Genomic DNA, 24,525 nt, shown 5'->3' with positions numbered 1-24,525 from the left:
TCCACATTCATGTAGAAATGTTTTGATACATATTCTAGTCTTATTTATAATAAAAGTGACTCCAAAAGGACACAATACATTATTTACCATTCATTTATATTGGGAACAAAATCATCTGAAACACAGAAAATGCATCCAACAAATGTGTAGAGTCACAAGCTTCATATAGTCATTGCGTGCTATGAATATAGGACCAAATACTTATCTTTTGAATATTTTAATACACATATAAGTGAATTTGTCCCAATACTTTTGCTCCCCTAAAATGGGGGATGTACAAAAAGTGCTGTAATTCTTTGAGGGTATTTACATCCGATATGGATGAAAATACCCTCTAATTAAAGCTGACAGTCTGCACTTTAACCTCATAGTCATTGTTTGATTTCAAGAAGAAAAAATGCTTTACTTTCCCAATAATTACGGGGGGCACTGTTTTATATACATGCATTCGGAAAGTATTCAGACCCCTTGACTATTTCCACATTTTGTTACGTTACAGCCTTATTCTAAAATTGATTAAATACTTTTTACCCCTCATCAATTAACACACAATACCCCATAATGACAAAGCAAAAGCAGGTTTTTAGATATTTTAGCAAATATTACATTTACATAAGTATTCAGGCCCTTTACTCAGTACTTTGTTGAAGCACCTCTGGCAGCGATTGCAGACTCAAGTCTTCTTGGGTATGACGTTACAAGCTTGGCACACCTGTATTTGGGGAGTTTCTCCCATTCTTCTCTGCAGATCTTCTCAAGCTCTGTCAGGTTGGATGGGGAGCGTCGCTGCACAGCTATTTTCAGGTCTCTCCAGAGATGTTCAATCTGGTTCAAGTCGGTGCTCTGGATGGGCCACTCAAGGACATTCAGAGACTTGTCCAGAAGCCACTACTGCGTTGCCTATGTGCTTAGGGTTGTTGTCCTGTTGGTTCAGGCCAGAGTTCAATCTTAGTTTAATCAGACCAGAGAATCTTGTTTCTCATGGTCTGAGAGTCCTTTAGATGCCTTTTGGCAAACTCCGAGCGGGCTGTCATGTGCCATTTACTGAGAAATGGCTTATGCCAAATTCGTGAATTTGCCTGATTGGTAGAGTGCTGCAAATATGGTTGTCCTTCTGGAAGGTTGTCCCATCTCCACAGAGGAACTCTGGAGCTCTGTCAGAGTGACCATCGGGTTCTTGGTCACCTCCCTGACCAAGGCCCTTTTACCCCGATTGTTAAGTTTGGCCGTGCAGCCAGCTTTAGGTAGAGTCTTGGTGGTTCCAAACATCTTCCATTTAAGAATGATGGAGGCCACTGTGTGCTTGAGGACATTCAGTGCTGCAGAAATGTTTTTGCACCCTTCCCAAGATCTGTGCCTCGACACAATCCTGTCTCGGAGCTCTACGGACAATTCCTTCGACCTCATGTCTTGGTTTTTTCTCTGACATGCACTGTCAACTATAAATACCTTATATAGACAGGTGTGTGCCTTGCCAAATCGTGTCCAATCAATTGAATTTACCACAGGTGGACTCCAATCACGTTGTAGAAACATCTCAAGGATGATCAATGGAAACAGGATGCACCTGAGCTCAATTTCGTTTCTCATAGCAAAGGGTCTGAGTACTTATATAAATAAGGTATTTCTGTTTTTTATTTGTAATAAATGTGCAAAAAAAAAAGGTTTTCACTGTGTCATTATGGGGTATTGTGTGTAGATTGATGAGGATTTTTATTTATATTATCTATTTTAGAATAAGGCTGTAACGTAACAAAATGTGGAAAAACTCGAGGGGTCTGAATACTTTCCGAATGCACTGTATATATATACTGTATATATATATATATATATATATATATATATATATATAGCTCACAACCCCCACTCACTGGCATGTAGCAGGTACAGAAGAAGAAAAAACATCAAGTTCACACACTCGTGCACACGCTCATACTCTTGCGCGTGCACACTCGTGCTTAAACACATAAATTCTCACACGCACACACTGGTTTCTGTCCCAGGGAAGTTTAATCTGTACAGGTGGGAACCACTTTCTGTCTGTCCCCACGGCAACACAGCACATCACTTCCTCCGGAGGTGAAGGGTCAGACTCCGTAGGGTGGGAAGGTTCACAACATTTTTTTAAAGTGGGCGATGGGGAGGGTGGGGGTCGGGTGCCAGGTGAAACTAGGGTTGGGGTCTTGCATGTAGAGCACAGGCAGGGGACAAACATGGCAGAGAGATAGGGTCAGAGGTCAGTGGTCAGTCGTGGATAACGATGGGTCCCCTCATCCTGAGGCTGGGGTGGGGGTGTGGAGGGGCGAGGAGCGGCCCCTGCAATAGTGCCTGGGAGGCCTTGCGCAGGGTGATCTGCTCACAGGGCTGCCGACAGGCGCGCCTCAGCTGGGACCGTGACAGCAGCCGCCTGGCCCTCCTGGAGAGACAGGACATGACATCAGAGGGGACAGGACATCAGAGAGGACAGGATATGACATCAGAGGGGAACTCAACACAACGTTAGAACACACGTCTCACTCTAACCTTTTATTCTGCTAAAACATTGGGAGAGACTGAGAGAAAGATACATGAAGTAAAGGGCTGTTGTTGCAGGGAGTCTATTACTACAGCATTTCTCTCTATCTCTCTCGGTCTCTAAGGGTTGTTTATCATTTCTCTGAACAGAAAAATGTAGCAATTACCCCTAGTACAACGCACGCTGGGATTTAATTAGGCTAATATAGACACTGTGTGTGAGTGTGTGCGTGCATATTGTGTTGTTTAGGCCATTGTGTTTTACTGCATCAAGGAAAGAGAGAGAGAGATGAAGAGAGATATGGGTCCCGAGGGCAGGGCTGTCTGGTGAATGTATGAGTGTTTATTAGAGAATTTCTCTGTGATATAATCGGTAATATCGATCACTCCATCAAGTGAGGCAGGACCAGTCACAGAGTCATGGAAAATGTATGTGTGCCACACACAGTCTTTTACTGAGTATATTCTTCCATAGTCTCGAAAATCCCAGACCTAGAGCAACAGCATTAGGTCTGGGGAACATGGGGGATTTTCTAGGTAACTTCGAAAGGGGAGAAGAAAAAAATAATCAGACAGACAACTCTACCAACAAATCACGAGTTTGGGTAGGTGGGGCTTAAAATGTGAATGGTAATTGTGCTCTTGAACAATAATCATCTCGGAGAAACATGACAGAGGTAGACACAATGCGGATGCACATACAGTAGTTAGGCTTATTATAGTGGTTGTAAGCTAGTTACGCTAACGTTAGCTGTCACAGTGCATGCAAACTAGTTACTTGGAAAATACAAATATTGTCTGCAAGCTCCATCTAGCTAGTTACAAATGTTGTGTCCGGTGGGGATGTTTAAGGCATAAGGCTCAGAACGGACTTCCTGCACGTCCATTCCTGCCTTGCCCAACCTACGCATGAACCTTGGCACACCTGTAAGTTGGAACATTGTCATTGTGGGAGACAAGCTGTCTGCCAGCCCTTGGGAGACTAATCTCTACCTGTTAAGAAATATTGGGCATATGTAATCTCTCACACACACACACATACACACACAAATGCACACACACACCACCAGCCTGACCTCTATCTGAGCTCTAATTGGTTCTAATAAAGCATAGAGCATCTCCATCATCTGTCGTTAGTGTCAGCCAATCAGATGAGACTCAATAGCATATTCCAGCTGTGATTCTGGGAAGAGGAATTATTCTGGCACACACACACATACACACACACACACACACACACACACACACACACACACAGTGGCATGTAAGTGGATGCTTCAGTGGTGCAGTAATGATATTTCCACTGAAGCCTGGTCAATTTCAGACAGTTAGACTAAAATAACCCTTCATCCAGGGAACAAGGGGGGTGATGCGGGTGGCAATTTTTCATGGACACAGTGAGTGTGTTTGTGTGTGTCTGTCTGTCTGTGTGTGTGTGTGAGTGCATTATCCCGTTGACTGGACTGTACTATCCACAAGTGAGAAACAGACTCCACAGGTAACCCAGTTCACGTGTGTGTGTGTGCTTGCATGTGCGTGTGCACGTGAGTGTGCATGTGTGTGTGTGCGGGGTGGGGGGCTTACCGTGAGCAGGTGTGTAACGGCTGCAGCACTGAAATGAAACAAGCAGCCAGTCACTGACACGAAGGGAAACACACGGCGACCCACGATGCAACAGGGCACGAGAGGTCAGGGCCTGTATTCCCAAAGAGTCTCAGAGCAGGAGTGCTAATGTACAATCTTAGGAAAAAAGGTGCTATCTACAACCTAAACGGGTTCTTTGGCTGTCCCCATAGGAGAACCCTTTGAAGATCCCTTTTTGGTTTCAGGTAGAACTCTTTTTGGTTCGATGTAGAACCCTTTCCACAGATGGTTCTACATGAAATCCAAAGGGTTATGCTATGGGGACAGCCGAATAACCCTTTTGGAACCCTTTTCTTCTTAAGAGAGTATGATTTTGCATTTGAGGTCGTAATAACGTTTTTATGGAACTGATCCTGGCTCAGCACTTCTATTCTGAGACACTTTTTGCATACGGGCCCAGGTGTGTGTGTGTGTGTGTGTGTGTGTGTGCGTGTGTGTGTGTGTACATTAAGATACATAACATTATGTGAGTGTGTTTTGTATGAGATGAGCCTATTTGGTTACCTGTGGAGTCCCATTCGTCAGCTTGGCAGTGGCCTCAGTCTCAGCCCTGTGTACCCTACAGTTATGATCCCCTATAAAATATGTTCAACTAACTATCCCTTCACCTAGCAAGTTGATGCATAGCAAAACAATATCCATAGACCACACACTAAAAACAAATGGTTCTATATAGTCCCAACTAAGGGTTTTTTGGCTTGTAACCATAGCGGAAGGAAGGTTTTTGAAGGTTCTATAAAGAACCACGCTCATAAGGTTCTAAATGGAACCTGTATGGTGCTATAAAGAACCCTTTCCTAAGGTTCTATAAAGAACAATTGAAAAAGGTTCTATATAGCACCAAAAAAGGGTTCCGCTATGGGTAGAATCCTTTTGGGGGCTAAAAAGAACCCTTTTTTATGGTTCTTTATAAAACCTCTATGGAGAATGGTTCTATAAAGAACCTTTCTCAATAAAAACGTTTTTTGTAGAACCATGCAGGGTTTTTAATTCTGGTTTATTAGCCATATTAAATTGTTCAAATTCCTTACATTTTATTATTGTGTTTATGAACAAGTTGAATTAGGTGAGCTAGCTCTGGAATGGCTGGGGCGTCCCTGAGGAAAGAATTGAGAACTACTGATTTAGTCAACCGTGAGTCTTACGTCAGTCTTTCACACGACACCATCATTGGCCATAGTCATAAATAAAAATGAAATAGCATAACACAGCAGATTAGATAAACTGTAATGACACTCACTCACGGTTGCACAAAAAGAGCTGTGTGCGCAAACCACGCCCCAAAATATCTGAATAAGCCGCCACCCCTACATTTGAATTATCACTAAAAGAGGAAAGAACCCTTTTCTGAACTGCAAAGAACCATTGAAGGCCTCAAAGGGTGCTTTGGGTCAGTATGGTTCCACACTGAACCATCGCCCTTCCCAAAGAACCCTTAAGGAACCCTAATTTCTTAGTGTGCATCTACAGACCAATTTGACCCAGTTTGACTCAGAGTCAACTTATTCTATTTCTGTGCTCGGTGAGTCATGGTTGTCGAAGCTTGTCAGGACATGGCTTCTTCAACCCAATCAGTTGTCAGTCCCAGGCATAATCAGCCGTCACGCTCCAAACACATATAAGACAGTCGAACGCATCATTAGCCCAGCAGCCAATCAGAGGCCATGCCTACCTGGTCTCCCGGGAGACGACGAAAAAGCTGTCGTCAGGGGCATCGATCAAGTTTGGCCGTCGCTTCCTAATCATGACTCCGCCCCTAGCACTGCCCCTGGTCCCTCCGCCACCACTGCTACGGCCGTTGTGCTGGGAAGAGCCAATCATAAACAATTAGAATGAGCCAATCAAATACACGCACCTCATAATCATCCAAGAAAAAACGGGCATGTTAAATGATGTAATAGTGCGGAGTCAACCTTAAATGTCTGTATTTGAAGTCTATGGTTGATTTGCTGCCCGACTACATTGCAGACGTTGCATTGCATCATCAACCAACGGTTGTGTGCTACGTCATCAACTTGGCAGCAATTGGGCAGATTGGTATGTCATATGATGTGATGAGCAGATAAATGAAAAACCTTTCTAGGTGTTTTGAGATCTGGGATGCGTCTACAACGAAGTCAAGTAGGAGCGCCACCTACAGTATGTAAAGTGTTAAGTAAAAGAAAGACTGTTACTCACCACTGGTCCTGTTGTCTGCCCTGGGTTTTCTACAGAAGGACACAGGAGACAACACCATAGAGATGAATAGGAGTGTGTGTGTGATTGTTTGTGTGCGTGTAAGTGTGTGTGTACCTGGGCGTTTCTCCGGCTCGGCTCTGGTGTGGTGGTGGAAGCTGCGTTTACCCAGAAGGCCATGGGGACCGTAAGGGAGAGAAGAGAGGAGGCGACGTGGGGGAGGGGCTTGCAAGCCGAGGGTTCGGTGTGAACGGGGGGCGTGTATCGCGGGGCGGGACTCTGGAACACATTACATCACACATTTGACACCCATATCACTAATTGTTTTAGGTTTTTGTTATCATAGGAGTATGTTATTCCTTACGGATTACTTCATGTCATAGAAACATGCCGTGGGACATATTCGCTCCATCATTTAGGTATTGTGTGTCGGTGTGTGTGTGTGTTACCCAGAAACAGCAGGACGCTGGTCAGGGTGCTCCTCTGGGCAGTCCGGATTCTAGGTGGTCGCCCGACTTGCCCCTCCGACACCCGCAACATATCTAGACCAATCACCAAACAGCAGCTCATCTACTGACCAATCTACTGACTAACCACACCGCCAGTGACAAAGCAAGCAGCTGTACTGTCATTCAGTCAGGCATATGGACACATGTTCAGAGACTAAAGGTATGAACATTGGTTTATTTACCGGTGCCTGTTGCATGCGGTGTAGTTTCCTTGTATTGTTTAATCTCTTAAGGCGGAATTCATCTAAAGGCTTCGAAACTAACTAACCCACTAATAACAGCTGTGCAACTACTAATCTGCTAACATAACTATCTAGCTTCAGTCTGAGTTGAAAGCAGTCAGTTTGAGACAAACACGTGTTTTATAGACGACTTTCTGAATAAGATGGTTATGGGGAGACGTAGTAGCAGAGCTTTCTCTCACACACAAACTGAATAGAAGTGTAAACACCTAAAAAAAAAACACATACATGCACACACACACAGCATGTTGAGGGTGTGATGGAAGCAGGCAGAGAGGCTGAGTCTATGCTGTAGGGGCAGGCCTTGTCTGGTCCTCTGGCCAATCGGTATGTTTGGTGTAGTGATGGACAGGTACACAGACACATGAAGCACAAGGACTCAGAGAGGATGGTTTCAGCTGTGACTTTATTAGTTACCACCGTCACATTCACAGAGGGAGATGGAGAGAGGAAGAGACAGAGAGAGAGAGAGCTGGAGAGGAAGAGAGAGAGACAGATGAAGAGCAAGAGAGAGGAAGACAAGGTAGGAGAAATAGAGATGAGTCCATATGACTGGGACAGAGGAAAGTCCCGATATGGGCATGTGAGAGTTGCTTACAGGACGGAATGGGAGTGGGTTGACAGAGCAACACAGAAATAGGAAATAATAAAACAAGCTTCAAACTCAGAAAGAAAAGCAGAGAATGGAGATCTGATTACCACCACCATCTTCATAGAAGCCACTACTGCCTGAAATCCCCCTCCCTCTACCTCCTCTCTCCCTTCTTTATGTCCATTCCTCTTTAAAACACCCTCCTGGTCGTCAGTTGAGCTCTGTCTAATCAAACTGCTCTCAAGCAATCACAGCAATCACTCATACACACAATTACTGGCCGAAAAAGCACCGGCACACGGAGAAAAGCACACATACAAAAGGCTCATTAAATGTAACACGCACTGTGCAAAATAGAGCTTCTCTTAGTAAAATACGTCTCCTCTACTTCTAACCAACCTTAAATATACGCGTACATTCTACAACCATCATGTACTCCGGCCTGGAAAATAGGAAGAGCATCAATTATATGCATCCATGTTTGTCTATGGGTCGACATGTATAGTGTGTGGCATGCATGTATAGAAAATGACTTCTGAGAAAGGCGTGGAGAAGATTGTGTGCTTGTATGGATTCCAAACGGCTATAAAGGCTGTTCGGTTGATACAGTGACTAAAAAAAAAAAAAAAAAAAAAAACAAAACAGACAAACGAACAGATGATGAAACCCAAAAGTCATGAGGACAGGCAGTCTTTATTGAAACCGGGGAGAATACAAAAACCAAAATAATAATAATATAATACAATATAACAAAAACAGAGAGAGAGACAGACAGGGAGGGGGGGGCGGGGCGGAGGCAGCAAGGTGGGGTGAAAAGGGGGGTGTCAAGGTGAAGGAGGGGGGCGGTGTGTGTGTGTGTGTGTGTGTGTGTGTGTACACGAGTGTGTGTGTTCGTGCGTGTGTCCGTGTGTGTGTCATGAGGCAGAAGTTAGGAATTGAAGGAGCTCTTACACTCTGCCTTTATGGCGCCACAGTTAATGGGCACAAAGGGGCGCCGCGCAGCGCGTCGCAGTCTGATGATGTCGCGGCACATGTGGCGTGCCAGCTTGGTGAGGCGGGTGGCCTGCAGCAGGAATGCCTGCTTGGTCTTCGTGGAGGACTTGGGGCTGCCGCTGTTACGTACCGGCACCATGTGACTGGACTGGCGGGGGCCGTGGCCGCGCGACCGAGGCTCCTGGAGAAGGAGAGAAGGCTCACATGAATACCGGCTCCCCATGACCAAGAAGATCAACTGTTCTGAACTTTCAGTGACATTGTATAAGCAGAATTTGGTTTTATGTTGAGTGGTGTACAACGTTAAAGAGGACGTGTGGGGGTAGTTAAAGGTGAAGTCTTACGTTGGGCACAGGGCTGGGTGGGGTCTTCTCCTCGGGCGCCTCCGCTCTGCTTGGCATCTTAAGTCCACCGTACTTCTTCCAGTACATCCAGCACGACACACACAGGCGACATTGCATGTTGGGTGGCCCCCACGAGTACCACTGGGCTGATTGCATTGCTGTACACACACACACACACACACACACACACACACACACACACACACACACACACACATATATATATATAAGGACTGATACACCTCATCAATGCATAATCAATAAACATGATCAATATCTAACAGTCCATCAATATGGTTTCCTCTTAAACAATGTTCATCAGTCTCTGAGGGATGGAGAGCTGGATGGATGAAGGGAGGAAAGTGTACTTACAGTAGCAGCTCTCGCAGGCCCGTCCTCCCCCCGCTGCATGATAGGCTCCAGGACCCGCCCCATTCACCGTCGCCATCTTCCCATTGGTCACTGAGATCTGGTTAGGGTTGGGCTTATTGCTGCGAAACGAGAGGAGGTGGAAACACAACAAAGCTTACAATCTCAATCCTATGTAACGACTAAAGATATGCATCCACAAAAGTATGTGGACACCCCTTGGAATTAGTGGATTTGGCTATTTCAGCCACACCCGTTGCTGACAGGTGTATAAAATCGAGCACACAGCCATGCAATCTCCATAGACAAACATGTCTGCCCTGCTAGAGCTGCCACCGGTCAACTGTAAGTGTTATTGTGAAGTGGAAACGTCTAGGAGGGACAACAGCTCAGCCGCAAAGTGGTAGGAAACACAATCTCACAGAACGGGACCGCCGAGTGCTTAAGCGCCTGTTGTCAGTTGCAACACCCACTACAGAGTTCCAAACTGCCTCTGGAAGCAACGTCAGCACAATAACTGTTCGTTCGGAGCTTCATGAAATGGGTTTCCATGGCCGAGCAGCCGCACACAAGCCTAAGATCACAATGCCAAGTGTCGGCTGAAGTGGTGTAACGCTCGCCGCAATTGTACTCTGGAGCAGTGGAAACGGAGTTATAATTGGATATAGGCCAAGAACAGTCATTGATGGGTATCGGATGTAAATACATGTATTGGTTTTGTTTATTCTTGTATGACATTGATGATTCCATATGGCGTTTGATGTATCAGTGTGTATTATTTAGTCATTAAGGGTGGATTGATAAGGGAATTATATGCTTAAAGGTAATGATTAAAGAATTCCACCCTGAAACCTAACTATTGGTGATTATTAGTTTATGTAGCATGTATAATGAATGATTAAAGTACTAAATGTAAGTCCAATAAGGTTTGGTAGAGATGTGAGGGATAGAAATGCGTGAGGGATAGAAATGCGTGTGTGTCTAAGAAAATACCGAGAACAATTCAACTGTGTTTGACCCGACCTGGCTAGAACTCTGAGAAACTTATGATAGGACAGGGAGTCATTTTCTGGGTTCCTCTATTCTCGGGGGAATGGAACGGACAGCGCTGGGTAGTGATAAACAGTGGTGAGAACTCTGGGGAGGGATACAACCAACCTACTGTTCGTGTGTATGTATGTGCGTAGGATATCTACTGTTTGTGTGGATATATGTGCGTAAGTAAGGAGTGAACTATAAAATGGATGTCTTTGTATTATGGACTTTCGTTCTCTGAATAAACTGTACGAACCTTTGGCAGAAGCTGAGTCTTTGACTAATTATTATTAACCCAGTGTCTTACAAACCTTGGGGATTAGTCTAAGCTTATTGATTGTTAGTTTTTACCATTGGGATTCAAAATTCTCATGACACAACCCCATCCAAAACCTTTGGGATGAAAGGAACACCGACTGCGAGCCAGGCCTAATCGCTCAACATCAGTGCCCGACCTCACTAATGCTCTTGTGGCTGAACGGATACAAGTCCCCACAGCAATGTCCCGACATCTAGTGGAAAGCCTTCCCAGAAGAGTGGAGGCTGTTATAGCAGCAAAGGAGGGGAACAACTCCATATTAATACCCATGAGATGTTTGACGAGCAGGTGTCCACATACTTTTGGTGATGTAGTGTATATGGACATTATACACCCACACACACTCAATCAAACATACATACATACCAGAGGTCGACCGATTAATCGGAATGGCTGATTAATTAGGGCCGATTTCAAGTTTTCATAACAAATCGGAAATCGGCATTTTTGGACGCCGATTACATTGCATTCCAAGAGGAAACTGCGTGGCAGGCTGACCACCTGTTACGTGAGCGCAGGCAGCAAGGAGCCATGGTAAGTTGATGGCTAGCATTAAACTTATCTTATAAAAAACAATCAATCTTAACATAATCACTAGTTAACTACACATGGTTGATGATATTACTAGTTTAACTAGCGTGTCCTGCGTTGCATATAATCAACGCGGTGCCTGAAATTGTGTCACTTCTCTTGCGTTCAGTGCAGGCAGAGTCAGGGTATATGCAGCAGTGTGGGTCGCCTGGCTCGTTGTGAACTGTGTGAAGACCATTTCTTCCTAACAAAGACCGTAATTAATTTGCCAGAAATGTACATAATTATGACATGACATTGAAGGTTGTGCAATGTAACAGGAATATTTAGACTTAGGGATGCCATCCGTTTGATAAAATACGGAACGGTTCCGTATTTCACTGGAAAAATAAATGTTTTGTTTTCGAAATTATAGTTTCCAGATTTGACCATATTAATGACCTAAGGCTCGTATTTCTGTGTGTTTATTATATTATAATTAAGTCTATGATTTGATGTTCTTCTACTCGGAGTCAATCACCACCTTCCGGAGACACCTGAAACCCCACCTCTTTAAGGAATACCTGGGATAGGATAAAGTAATCCTTCTAACCCCCCCCCCCCCTTTAAAAGATTTAGATGCACTATTGTAAAGTGTTTGTTCTACTGGATATTATAGGTGAATGCACCAATTTGTAAGTCGCTCTGGATAAGAGCGTCTGCTAAATGACTTAAATGTAAATGTATGTTTGATAGAGCAGTCTGACTGAGCTGTGGTAGGCAGCAGCAAGCTCGTAAGCATTCATTCAAACTGCACTTTCCTCCGTTTGCCAGCCGCTCTTAGCAATGCTTGAGGCACAGCGCTGTTTATGACTTCAAGCCTATCAACTCCTGAAATTAGGCTGGCAATACTAAAGTGCCTATAAGAACATCCAATAGTCAAATGTATATGAAATATAAATGGTATAGAGCGAAATAGTCCTATAATAACTACACAAACTAAAACTTCTTACCTGGGAATATTGAAGACTCATGTTAAAAGGAAACACCAGCTTTCATATGTTCTCATGTTCTGAGCAAGGAACTTAAACGTTAGCTTTTTTACATGGCACATATTGCACTTTTACTTTCTTCTCCAACACTTTGTTTTTGCATTATTTAAACCAAATTGAACATGTTTTATTATTTATTTGAGACTAAATTGATTTTATTTATGTATTATATTAAGTAAAAATAAAAGTGTTCATTCAGTATTGTTGTAATTGTCATTATTACAAATATATCTCAAAATTGATATCGGCTTTTTTTGGTCCTCCAATAAATCGGTATCAGCATTGAAAAATCATAATCGGTCGACCTCTAAAACATTGACTTACTATGTGGGGATGTAAACCTGCTTCAGTTTGCTTTCTGCCTCTGCTGCCTTCAGTCTCTTCTGCTCAGAGAGAAACAGAGAGGAGAGTTAGACTGCAAGCCAAGGGAAGACCAGAGAATAGCTTGGCACTGGATGCTACGCTGTGGCTAACAGCTAAGCAAGCTAGCTAGTTAGCAGGAGTGGTGTAGAGATACTGAGACTTACCTGCTGTACGTATCTGTCTGTTGTCTTCCACATGTAATAATACTCTATTATACTGGTCAAAGACTTCCACGGTAGCTAAAGTGAGGGAAAAGTATTAATAATTCATGTTTTTGATGTCTGTGGGTCAGATCCCTCAAGAATATTGAAGAGCAGGCTAACCAGGGTTATTCTGAACCCAACATGTCAAACGCAAACACACTTGACTATATATACAGGCAATCTCACATGTATGGCTATTCATGAGCACCTGACCTCCACACACACTGAGACTTACAAAGTCTTGTCTTATGTCGTTGAAGTCCTTTCCGTATTTCTCCAGAGCCTCCTCAAACATGGCTGCCTCCGAGGCGCTCCACTCCTCCATCTCATCCCGACACAGCACCGGCCCACCGGACGGCACCAACACACTCAACGCACTGGACAGGTCGTAACCATGACGATGCAGCGTGTCCATCGCATGGAACTAGACACACACACACAGGCAGATCGAACGTTATAGAGTTTATCCGTGGACGTTAGAGAAGGTTACAGCCGCAGATGAACCAGCTAAACTCAGGACAATTAAAAATGGTGTGTGTGTGTGTCTCACCAGTGTGATGTCTCGGGAGGCGGCAGCTGCACTCGTATGTAGACTGGGCTGTCTGACCGAGCTGCTACAGTCCAGCGCTCTGGCAAACGTCCCCACCGCCCTACAAACACAGTTTTGAGGTCAGGGGCTAGAGATCAAGGAACTGAGAGGTCAGGGGTTAGAGGTTAAATGTCGTACCGTGCGACCACCAGGAACTGGTCAATCTGTTTGCTGGAGAGAGGACAGTCAGGATCCCACAGCTTCTCCTCTAACTTTGACTGGTCCCACTCATCTGATTCCCCTACAAAGAGATGCATACAGTCAGAGGGTGTGAGTGTGTGTAAAGAACGTATGGTATGTCTGTCTGTCTGTCTGTCTGTCTGTCTGTCTGCCTACCCTCCTGTAGCATGTCAGGTACATCGGCCTGAAAGCGTGGTCCCACTCTGATCTCTCCTTTATCAGCCAACAGTGTCTTCTGGGTAGGGTCGTAGACCAGCGAGTAGAAGAACGTATCCTACGTAAAACACACACACGTTTTACATTATACACACACACACACACACACACACACTAGAATGGTATGGGAGGCATTTTAAATGGCAGATGTGGATGCATGGTGCACAAACACATGCCCCCTTACCTCTTTGTCCAGGTAGGAGAGGACAGCTTCAGTCTCATTCAATAATGCCACACTACACTTCCCCCTGAAAAAAAGAGAGACAGAAAGAGGAGCGAGACAAAGAGATGGGGGAGTGAAAGGAGAGAAAACGAGCACCGTTGTCTGTGTTAACATGGTTTTATGGCTGGATGAGTGGGTATGCAGGGGTACTGCCTGTTACAGCAGGGTGTGTGTGTGTACCTGATGTGTGTGGCTGGTAGACTCTCATACTGACGGGAGAGGAACAGTTCTCTGTGGCGTAACTGATGCTTCTGTTTGTCTGTCAGCTCTGCCTCCAACGGACTCTCTTTCTCCTCCTCTTTCTCCTCCTCTAAGTCCTCTGCGCACACACATATACACACACACACACTAAACACGACCGTCTGAGCCTGGACCCCTGCTGTAAGGATCAGGAAACTCTCCAGACATTCAGCTACCGCCTATTGTTACACTAATACACAAAAGCACACATGTGGACGGACGGACCGACCCACACACAGAGCCACTTACTTGCATGTTTGTCAGCCAACTGTATGAGGCTGTGTGAGATGTCTCTCCTTCTGTAGAAACACACCACCTTGGCCTCCACATTGCCACTGGCCGTCTGAAGGGAGAGAGAGAGAGACGTAAAGTGAACTCTTAAAACACAGATTTATCACAAATAATACTCCTCCACATTACCACTGGCTGTCTATGGGACGGGGAGAGAGAGTATAAACACTTTAAAAACACTGTCTTGATTTGAACTGAGAGAGAGGGGCTGGGACTAAGTGACAAGTTTGAGACGCTGCTCCCTGGCCCAATAGCCACGACACCGACTGAAAGATAATTTATTTGCAAAGTACATTTCCGCATCCCCAGAATGTTACTCGGTAACATGGTGTTACTAGCAAAAAACAACAGAGACAGAAACAGACTGAGGAATTTACACAAGGTTTACATACATTATATACAAAAAAGATACTATACATTGATTGATTGCCTGATTGGTCAGACAGATGTTTTGTCTCCTCTGAGATTAAACACACTGGAGGAAAAGCATGGAGGAGGAGAGAGGGGAGGGAGGAACGGATTAGGGGTGTGAACTTTAAATGAAATTGGGAGTCTTAACATGATAAAAAATTCCCTAACATGAAAAACTTTTTTCCCCTTTCACAAATTAAAATCACAGTGCAGTTCTCAAAACTACCACTAACAGGTCCCAATCATCATCAGAGGGAACATAAAAATTTGACAAATACCTAATGCAATAATGCTGTGACGTTAGTAGGAGGGAAAAAAACAAATATTTTTTTAGCTACTTTACTAACCGGAGCTGTAATGCACAAGGTAGAGTGAGAGGCTTGAAGCAGAGGAGCAGCTCAATTGTGAGTGACGAGGGGAGCGGGGAAGGGGAGAGAGAGATTGCAACAAGGTTGACTCATGCTGGTAGACTAATTCATCGCTAGTTATTTATCATCTCAATACATAGTACCTGTCTTGACGGCATCAAATGGAGTGGCGCTTGTTAAGCTAGCTAGCGTTAGCTAGGTTAATTGAGACAACATAATGTAACTTGAACTGTGCACTTTCTCCCCTTCCTAATCCTACAGTAAATAACTCAGTTCAGATTATTAAATAGCAGCATACCTGTTGGCTCTTGGTGTTGTAGCTTGTCCTTCTCATTTAACTTTTAGTTCTGTCATTATAATTCCATCTTCCATTTATTAGCCTAGATATCTCCTAATAACTTGCCACAGGGAGGCTCTATGACCGTAGCCTAGTGCCGGTTTGATGACTTGTGATTACAAACAAGCTGCAAGGCCAATCATTAAAAGCAAGAGCCCCCTAGCAGCATAAATTATAAATTTGTCTCTCTCTAAGGGAAGCGTGATGTAGACCATCTACATTGTGAATTCACGTGGAATTTTATGAATTTTTATCGTTTCAGCGGGAAAAAACGATAGAAAAATGGAGGTTTAAATGTTAATAAAATGTTTCCCAAGGTCACATCTCTAATACTGATGGAGAGCGAGGGGGAAGGGAGGAAGTGTGCCCATTCTCACCTGCCGGTTGAAAATGACAATTGTAGGCAGGTAACATCTGTTGCTACGCGTCATATTACACACACAATCTCGCGCGCGCATGCGCGCACACACACACACACACACACACACACACACACACACACACACACACACACACACACACACACACACACACACACACACACACAAGCGCAGGGGAGGAGAGGGAAAGTCACAAAACAGACAGGCATTCCACCTATTCCCTCCTCAGGCACATCGGCCAGAGTACTTGAATTACACAAACACTCCAGGGCGGGCAGTACCTTGTTGAGTTCTTCTATCCGGCGGATCAGGTAAGGGTTGCTGGAGGAATTCTCAAAGAATACATAGTCTGGAAGAGAACAGAATAACATCACGTTAACACGCGGCCTGCCATATAACCAGTACATATATCCATTACAACTACTGGGTGTGCAGGCTTTTATTCCAGCCCTGTTCTAACACCTAATTCAACAACAGGGTGGAACAACCCTAATGGGGCTTAAACCAGTGACCCTGCAGTTAAGCGGCCAGGCCACCGTATCCTGTCTGTGCCATAAAGATCCAGAACCCTTGGCAGAGGCTGCAGTAGTCAAATGCTGGGAGCCAGGGTACACAGTCACACACACACAAATTCCTTCCGAGAGTTGGTGGTTCAGGTCAGAGATAAACAAGTCAAGCAGATCTGAGTGGCACCTCTACCTACAGATGCCTGTCAACAGTCATCAAAATGGCTTGCTACCATACTGCACGCACACAGTTCACACCTCTACTCAGAAAGACAGACCATACACAGACAACCACTCTCAACCCAAAGCCAGATTTAACAGAGTTGATTAAAATATCATAGCAATAATATCATACAGTATATCATATTGATGCAATGCAAATACACAGCAAGTGACATCCGGTGGAAAGCACATCACCAAGAACTAGCTTCAAGATGACAACAAATTAGACATCACGTGACCCATTCCAATATTCTGTAGCCTCGTAGGAGAAAAAAAATCGTTACATTGTTGCCAGTAAATCTTTTCACCCGGCAGCGCGTGTATATATATATATATATATATATATATGTAACGTTATCATACATGAAATACAACTTCCTTTACCGCCGACTTTGTTGCCCAGATGTTGTGGGATAAGTATCATAAAACAGAAGCTGGCTACTGGCTATCCTCGCAAACGTGAAAGACTCATTCACGCGACGCCATCATGAGACAATGTCGGATGCCATCAACAGCTATCTAACTGTTAGGTGGCTAACCACATAGCTAGTTATGTAGCCATCTGAATATGACCGACAGTAAAACGACCAAATAAAGATGTACGGGACATTTCCTTCACACTGTCAAACAATAGAGCGTTATTTGTAACGGTTAAGATAATTGATTGCATTGGCAACAAAGCCTGCACTGCTAGCCAGGGGGGTAGTTGGCTAGTTCCTAGCTAACGCAATAAGGAGCCGTAATACATGGATGCGTGCCAAAAAGGAGCCAAATACAAAAGGCACCTATTCCAAACAACAAAGTCAATCAAACACGCACACAGCAAATCATGCAATGCATGGCCGTGCATGTGTGGATTAAATGGGATATGAAGTGAAGATACGTGCATAAAGCTAAAGAATAAAATAGTGAATGTTTATGGTGTAGCATGCGAGCTAACGGCTAACTGGTATGGCCACGATAGTCGCGAGGCCTGACCCATTAGAATCGCAAATATTGGGAAATCCATGCGTTTCTCCGGGAAAGGACAGCACACGTTTGCATGTATAATATCAGAAATGACACCACAGGTATATATTTAAGATAAAATAACACATTTGCCGCATTGATAGAAAATCTGCATGTTTCGACTTCATCAAAAAAAAAAACAATGTGACATACCTCCGACCCGGTACATGTTGGCGGCCATTTCTGCCCTCCCGGAGTGTAAAAACACAAACCATAAACTAACCGAAAATAGAATCAATAAATAAAGCAATCAGATGTTTAAATCCCGTGGTCGGTTTTAAAACGCGTTGAAGTTAGAAGGTAAGTTGGTGGGGGGATTGAATGTGGAGTTGAGCGGGAGATTTTGGTGAGGTGCCCCCTATCTGCCTGCCTTCTCACAGTACAATACAGTAGGCAGACAGCCTGACACACAGCCAAAAGACTTGGATCAACCCGAAACCACATTGTTTGTGGGCCGACGCATCGTATTTGCTTTAGTTTTCGAGATGATCGGTCCCTGGCGAGGGAGGAGCTGGCTTTTAAATATTGTGTATATGTATTTCTTCTCAACACATTTCCGTTTCTTGGCAATGTCAATTCTTGCCAATTTTTCAAAATACATTTATGTTCGCTAGCTGGACCAATAGTGTGCAACTGCAGCCCGCAATTAGGGGCGTTCCTGCATGTGGGCATTATTTTATCTGCAGGAACATCCCCCTTCTTCCTCCCTCCCAGCACCCAATTAGTTCCTGCATGAACGGCCCCCCATGAGCATTACATTTTTAAGTTTGTGTGACACTTTCGAATGCGAACAGGTGGGTGTTTGGACAGGCAAAGAGCGATCAGTTTCAGGAGCTGGGTGAGCAGGTGATGGATGGCTCTGGTGGATATGACAGGTGATGCGGATGGTATGAATAACTGGGTGAGAACAGCTTTAGTGGGGGCAGCTACTGAGGCTTTACCTAAAAGTCCAGGGAGGAGAAGGAGGAAAGCAGTCCGGTGGTGGATGGAGGCATGCAGGGCATCGGTGAGGAGTACGGACAGGGCATTTACAACTTCCAACATCTCATTCAGTTCAAGCAGGCCCTGGTGTGGAGAACTATCCATCAGGCAAAGAGGTCATGTTGGCGTCGGTTCTGTGACACCATTGGAAGTGCGACACCTGTGGGAGAAGTGTGGGGGATGATTAAGAGGATGAGTGGGGTCAGAAGGGAGTGGGAATATCCAGTGTTGACGAGTGGGTTAGGATGTGGCAGTGACAGATGATAAGGCAGAGATGATGGCCAAGGCATTTGTCCAAGTGCATAGCTCAGCAAATTTGTCAGAGGGGGAGAGAGAGAATGAGAGGAGCACCCTGGAGTGCTGGATAGGAGGGAGGATGTAAATGATGCATTGAATGCACCATTTACCATGGCATAGATGATAAGGGCAATAGGTAACGCTGGGTTAACTTCACCTGGGAAAGATGAAGTGTGCGATGTTATGTTGGCCCATCTTAATGATGAGGCACTAGATAAGGAATTGGTGTTGTACAACAGAGTGTGGGAAGAGGGGAAAGTACCAGGCAGTTGGAAGGAGGCAGTAGTGGTACCAATCCGAACGCCAGGGAAGGACTCAACGAGGCTAACAAGCTATCGGCCAATAGCTTTAATATCACATATATGTAAGATTATGAAACGCTAGCTTGCTTCCTGGAGAGCAGAGGGCTAGTATCGCCACATCAGAGTGGGTTCAGAAAGGGGAGGGGAACTATGGACCCAGCACTCTGCTCAGAAGCAGAGGTCAGGAAGGAGACTGTTGTAGCTGTCTTTTTTGATGTGGAGAAGGCGTATGATATGGAAGGAGGGGTTGTTAATGAAGCTTGATATTATGGTGGTTGGAATAAGAACGTACAACTGGATAAAGGATTTCCTGTTTGGAAGGTCTATCCAGGTGAGTGTGGGGAAGTCTCTATCAGGCAGCTACCTGGTGGATAACGGTACACTGCAGGGGAGCGTGATTAGTCCTCTGTTGTTCTCAATCATGATCATTGATGTTTACTCTCAGGTCCGGCCGGATATTGGAAGGTCGTTATTTGCAGATGATGGGGCCTAATGGAGGGGAAAAGGGGAAGAAATGTGCCATATATAGTCAGGAAGGTACAGGAAGCAATTGATGAGGTAGAGCGGTGGGGATTCAGGTCTCTGTAGAGAACTCAGACAGTGTTCTTTACCAGGAGTAAGGTAGGAGATGAGGTACGCTTGAGGTTATATGGGAGAAACCTGGGGGACTTCAGGTTCCTTAGGGTATACTTTGACACTAGACTGACCTGGGCAGAACACATTGAGAGAGTGATGGGAAAGTGTAAGAAGTTGCTAAATGTGATGGGCTGTCTGGCGGGGCAGGAGTGGGGGGCTGGGCGTTCCTCATTGAGGACCATGTATGTTGCATTGATCTGATCTGTAATGGACTATGGCAGTATAGCGTATGGTTCCGCAGCCCCAACCTTATTGGAACGGCTAGATGTCATGCAGAGGCAAGGACTCAGAATATGTAGTGAGGCGTTTCGGCCCTCCCCAGTGGCTGCACTACAGGTGGAGATGGGGGATATGCCATTGCACATTAGGAGACAGCAGCTGGCAAAGAATTATTGGGTCAACCTACAGGGACATGGGGTGTCTCATCCTGCGAAAAAAAATTTACAGGCATGCTGGGTACATGAGCGAGAACAGAACACGAGCTTTGGGTGGGTGGGTAATACCCTAGTTGATCTAGAAGTGTTGGAGGGACGACGGAAAGACAGGGAGGGTGTTGATCCATCTGATTTGTTTAAGAGACGTCTGGATACTGTGCATCAGGATGTTGTGGCCATTTACACAGATGGTTCAAAAGATCCAAGGACAGGAAGTACTGGGTCAGAATTTGTAGTGCAGGAATGTGGGGTGTCAGTCAGGAACCGTTTTACACATTATCTGACTGTATATACGGCAGAGCTGCTGGCCACACTGTTGGCCTTGCAGTGGGTGAAGGAAGCCAGAGAGAGTAGTTATTTGCTCTGATTCATGTGCAGTGTTGATGAGTCTCCAGTCCTTTAGCTCAAGTAGCAGACAAGACTTCCTTTATGATGTGCTACAAACCCATGACAGGATTAGACCGATGGGTACACAGATAAGATTGACTTTGATCCCAGGCCATGTGGGGGTGGAGGGGAACAAGGCAGTTGATATACTGGCTCAACAAGCACTTAGTAGTGGGGATGTTGATGTTGTAGTTTCAATGAGCAAGGCACCTGACGTGATCCATGATGGCGCAGAGATGACAGGAGCAGTGGAATAGAGATACCAAGGGCAGGCATTTATTTCAAGTACAGAGGAAAGTCGGGGAGGGGAGTACGGCAGGAAGGGACAGAAGAGAGGAGGCTATTTTTACAAAGTTGAGGGTGAGACACAGCCGTTTGAGTAATACTTTAAATGTGTTAGGAAAGCATCCAACAGGAAAGTGTGATTATTGCCAGGGAACAGAGACAGTGGAGCATGTACTGCTACAGTGTGGGCAGTATCAGAGGGAAAGAGAGAGGCTGACATCAAGTATGAGGGAGAAGGGAATGCAGGAAATTAGTTTAAAGAGTACAACGTCATTAAAGATATAGAGCAATAGGTAAAGTCTACAAAACTTAGTCCACTATGTTTATATAACAGATTCTACTATTGGGAACAGAAAACTATATTGAGATCCAATGTTTCATCGATGAGAAGTTGCAGAATGACGGCCAAAATCCATCTCCTTCAATCTTTTCCCACTACCGGCCACTGGGCTTCCTCTCACTACCATATTTAGTAGTGAGTAGAAACACCGAGCGGATCTTACTCATTGTTCTATCTGGCTTTATCATTAGCATGTCATTCCAGGACAGGGAGCTTTAGCTATCATTATTCCAAGTAATAATTTAAGACTGCAAAAATCTATAGGAAAGGTATTGTATAGCTCATACAGTCATCAAGACAGGACTCACAAATTGTATTTATGCTGACAAATAAGAAATGCCACATTATCCCTGTCAATAGGCCTAGTTGGAGTTAGCTACAGATTGTAGCTACACCCGATAATGTGATATAACCAAAGATTGTTGTTATCCATTACGGGACGTTACAGGTTTGCCTATACAAAACCCTGCCATAGATTCTTCAACTAAGATTTAAGGTCAGTAATTAGTAACTGTCCTCACCTGGTTGTTTAGGTCTTAATTGAAAGGAAAATCCAAAAACCTGCAGACACTCGGCCCTCCGTGGAATAAGTTTGACACCCGTCCTAGAAGAAAAGTTGGTTCAGTCTTCTTTCCACTAGACACTTGGAGATGAATTCACCTTTCAGCAGGACAATAACTTAAAACACAAAGCCAAATCTACGGAATTGCTTATGAAGAAGTGAATGTTCCTGTGTGGCTGAGTTATAGTTTTGACTTAAATCTACTTGAAAATCTATGGGGAGACCTGAAAATGGTTGTCTAGAAATGATCAACAACTAATTTGACAAAGCTTGAAGAATTATGAAAAGTGTAACGGACAAATGTTGAACAATCCAGGTGTGGCAGGCTCTCAGTGACTTACCCAGAAAGACTCACAGCTGTAATCACTGCTAAAGAGGCTTCTACAAAGTATTGACTCAGGGGTGTGAATGCATATGTAAATGAGATATTTATTTATTTAATTTTCAATAAATTTGCTAAAATTCACATTGTCATTGTGGGTTATTGTGTATAGATGGGTGAGAAGAAAAAAGTAATCCATTTTGAATTCAGGCTGTAACACAACAACATGTGGAATAAGTCAAGGGGTATGAATCATTTCTGAAGGTTACACTATATTTAGACACAAACACTGCCTGAGACACCTTTGCTATTTGTCCCCTTGCTCAATAAATGGTGAAACACTAAATGTGATGGTGTTCTTTGTTTGAATGTACGGTATATACATTAAATGTACATTATGGAAGACACGCCTCACACTCAGTCATATTTGGTAGTCGAATAATGGATTGGCAAGAATTTGACACGGGCAACTTTTAGAAGGTTAGTAGGAAAGTTAGGCTAATCATTTAAACCACCTAAATATATTCACATTCACTGAACATTTAGTATTTTGGAACGCAAACATTCATTTTTCAGCTGCTTTTTCTATAATCCTGAAGACTCTTTATCATTCTCCATACCTTATATTCCAATGCATCCAACATTGTGCATGCCAACCATGCTATTGGGCAGCTTCTGACATTTGAGAACTCATCTGGTCTAGAAACTAAAAGGGAAAGGAAACTGGTCATCGTATTGCAGGGCACATTGTATAATTTTTGCTGAGCTGTTTTTAGAGTAGATTGTATTGCAAGGTATGCTATATGTGTAGGATATGCTGTGTTGGCTAATATGCATATGCAGCTGTAGTTTTTAAACCTCCATTCCAGCCTACATGACACACACATCTTTCTATCTACATGCTTTTATTTGGTTTTATATACAAAGTATATGATTGAATGTTTCTTTAAGCCTGCTGCAATTTACTTGAAATGAGACATATGATCATGTTAACAGAGTTACCTCTTCATATGATCAAGACAATTGGTAATACATGCTGCATATTTCAAGTGCACTCAAAAACAGGTATCTTATTTCAGTCTTTGGGAGCTCATCACACATGATACAAAAACAAGCTCCAGTTTTCATTTGAGGCTGTGTTTCGATCCTATATAGAAGCAGGCCATTAGCTTCCTTCACCACCAGGGGTATGTATGGGAGTTCTGACTGGTTCCGAGTTTAGCAGTTCAGCAAATTTGCCTGAGCACACGGTGTTGAAATATGATCCAAATTAAATTGTATTTGTCACATGCGCCGAATACAACAGGTGTAGACCTTACCATAAAATGCTTACTTATAAGCCCTTAAACAACAATGCAGTTTTAAGAAAGTAGAGTTAAGAAAACATTTACTAAATAAATGAAAGTAAAAAATAAAAAAAATCAAATAACAATAACGAGGCTATATACAGGGAGTACCGGTACCGAGTCCATGTGCGGGGGTACAGGTTAGTCGATGTAATTTGTCCGGGTGACCATTTGATGAATTATTCAGCAGTCTTATGGCTTGGGGGTAGAAGCTGTTAAGGAGCGTTTTGGACCTAGACTTGGCGCTCCGGTACCGCTTGTCGTGTGGTAGCAGAGAGAACAGCCAGTGACTTGGGTGACTGGAGTCTTTGACAATTTTTTGGGCCTTCCACCGCCTAGTATATAGGTCGTGGATGGCAGGAAGCTTGGCCCCACATCATTGTCGGTGATCAGGTCTACCACAGTTGTGTTGCCAGAAAACTTAATGGTGGTGTTAGTCATGCTTGGCCACGCAGTCGTGGGTGAACGGGGAGTACAGGAGGAGACTAAGCACGCACCCCTGAGGGGCCCCCGTGTTGAGGATCAGCGTGGCAGATGTGTTGTTGCCTACCCTTACTACCCAGGGTCAGCCCATCAGGAAGTCCATGATCCAGTTGCAGAGGGAGGTGTTTAGTCCCAGGTTCCTTAGCTTAGTGATGAGCTTTGTGGGCAGTATGGTGGTGAACGTTGAGCGGTAGTCAATGAACAGCATTCTCACATAGGTGTTCAGTGAAGACACTTGCCAATTGGTCCGCGCATGCTCTGAGTACACATCCTGGTAATTCATCCGGCCCCGCGGCCTTGTGAATGTTGACCTGT

General features: G+C 44.3%; 2 protein-coding genes across 3 annotated transcripts; both read right to left on the bottom strand.

The window, feature by feature from the left end:
• Positions 1–1,991: 1,991 nt before the first annotated feature.
• Positions 1,992–8,262, bottom strand: LOC115201188 (metastasis-associated protein MTA1). 2 transcript variants are annotated; one of them, XM_029764595.1, is made up of 6 exons: positions 6,783–8,262; positions 6,451–6,612; positions 6,337–6,365; positions 5,831–5,961; positions 4,099–4,126; positions 2,233–2,416 (listed from the first exon to the last, which is right to left on the bottom strand). In XM_029764595.1, exons 1-6 carry the CDS (start codon positions 6,901–6,903, stop codon positions 2,357–2,359), a joined length of 531 nt encoding a protein of 176 aa, XP_029620455.1. In that variant the 5' UTR covers positions 6,904–8,262; the 3' UTR covers positions 2,233–2,356. The 2 variants fall into 2 exon arrangements, with proteins under 2 accessions (XP_029620454.1, XP_029620455.1); XM_029764594.1 differs by lacking the exon at positions 4,099–4,126 and having other exon boundaries at positions 1,992–2,416.
• Positions 8,263–8,352: 90 nt separating this feature from the next.
• LOC115201187 (metastasis-associated protein MTA3) lies at positions 8,353–18,295 on the bottom strand. The gene is made up of 14 exons (XM_029764593.1): positions 17,989–18,295; positions 16,381–16,448; positions 14,562–14,655; positions 14,253–14,391; positions 14,034–14,097; positions 13,790–13,907; positions 13,592–13,694; positions 13,415–13,514; positions 13,100–13,288; positions 12,826–12,900; positions 12,623–12,681; positions 9,386–9,504; positions 9,014–9,171; positions 8,353–8,850 (listed from the first exon to the last, which is right to left on the bottom strand). Exons 1-14 carry the CDS (start codon positions 18,014–18,016, stop codon positions 8,605–8,607), a joined length of 1,560 nt encoding a protein of 519 aa, XP_029620453.1. The 5' UTR covers positions 18,017–18,295; the 3' UTR covers positions 8,353–8,604.
• Between the last annotated feature and the right edge of the window lie 6,230 nt (positions 18,296–24,525).

This window comes from Salmo trutta, chromosome 10 (genome assembly GCF_901001165.1).
Source record: "Salmo trutta chromosome 10, fSalTru1.1, whole genome shotgun sequence".
Lineage (NCBI taxonomy): Eukaryota > Metazoa > Chordata > Actinopteri > Salmoniformes > Salmonidae > Salmo > Salmo trutta.
Note: the sequence above shows the minus strand (reverse complement) of the source record. Positions and strands in the feature narration are given on the sequence as shown.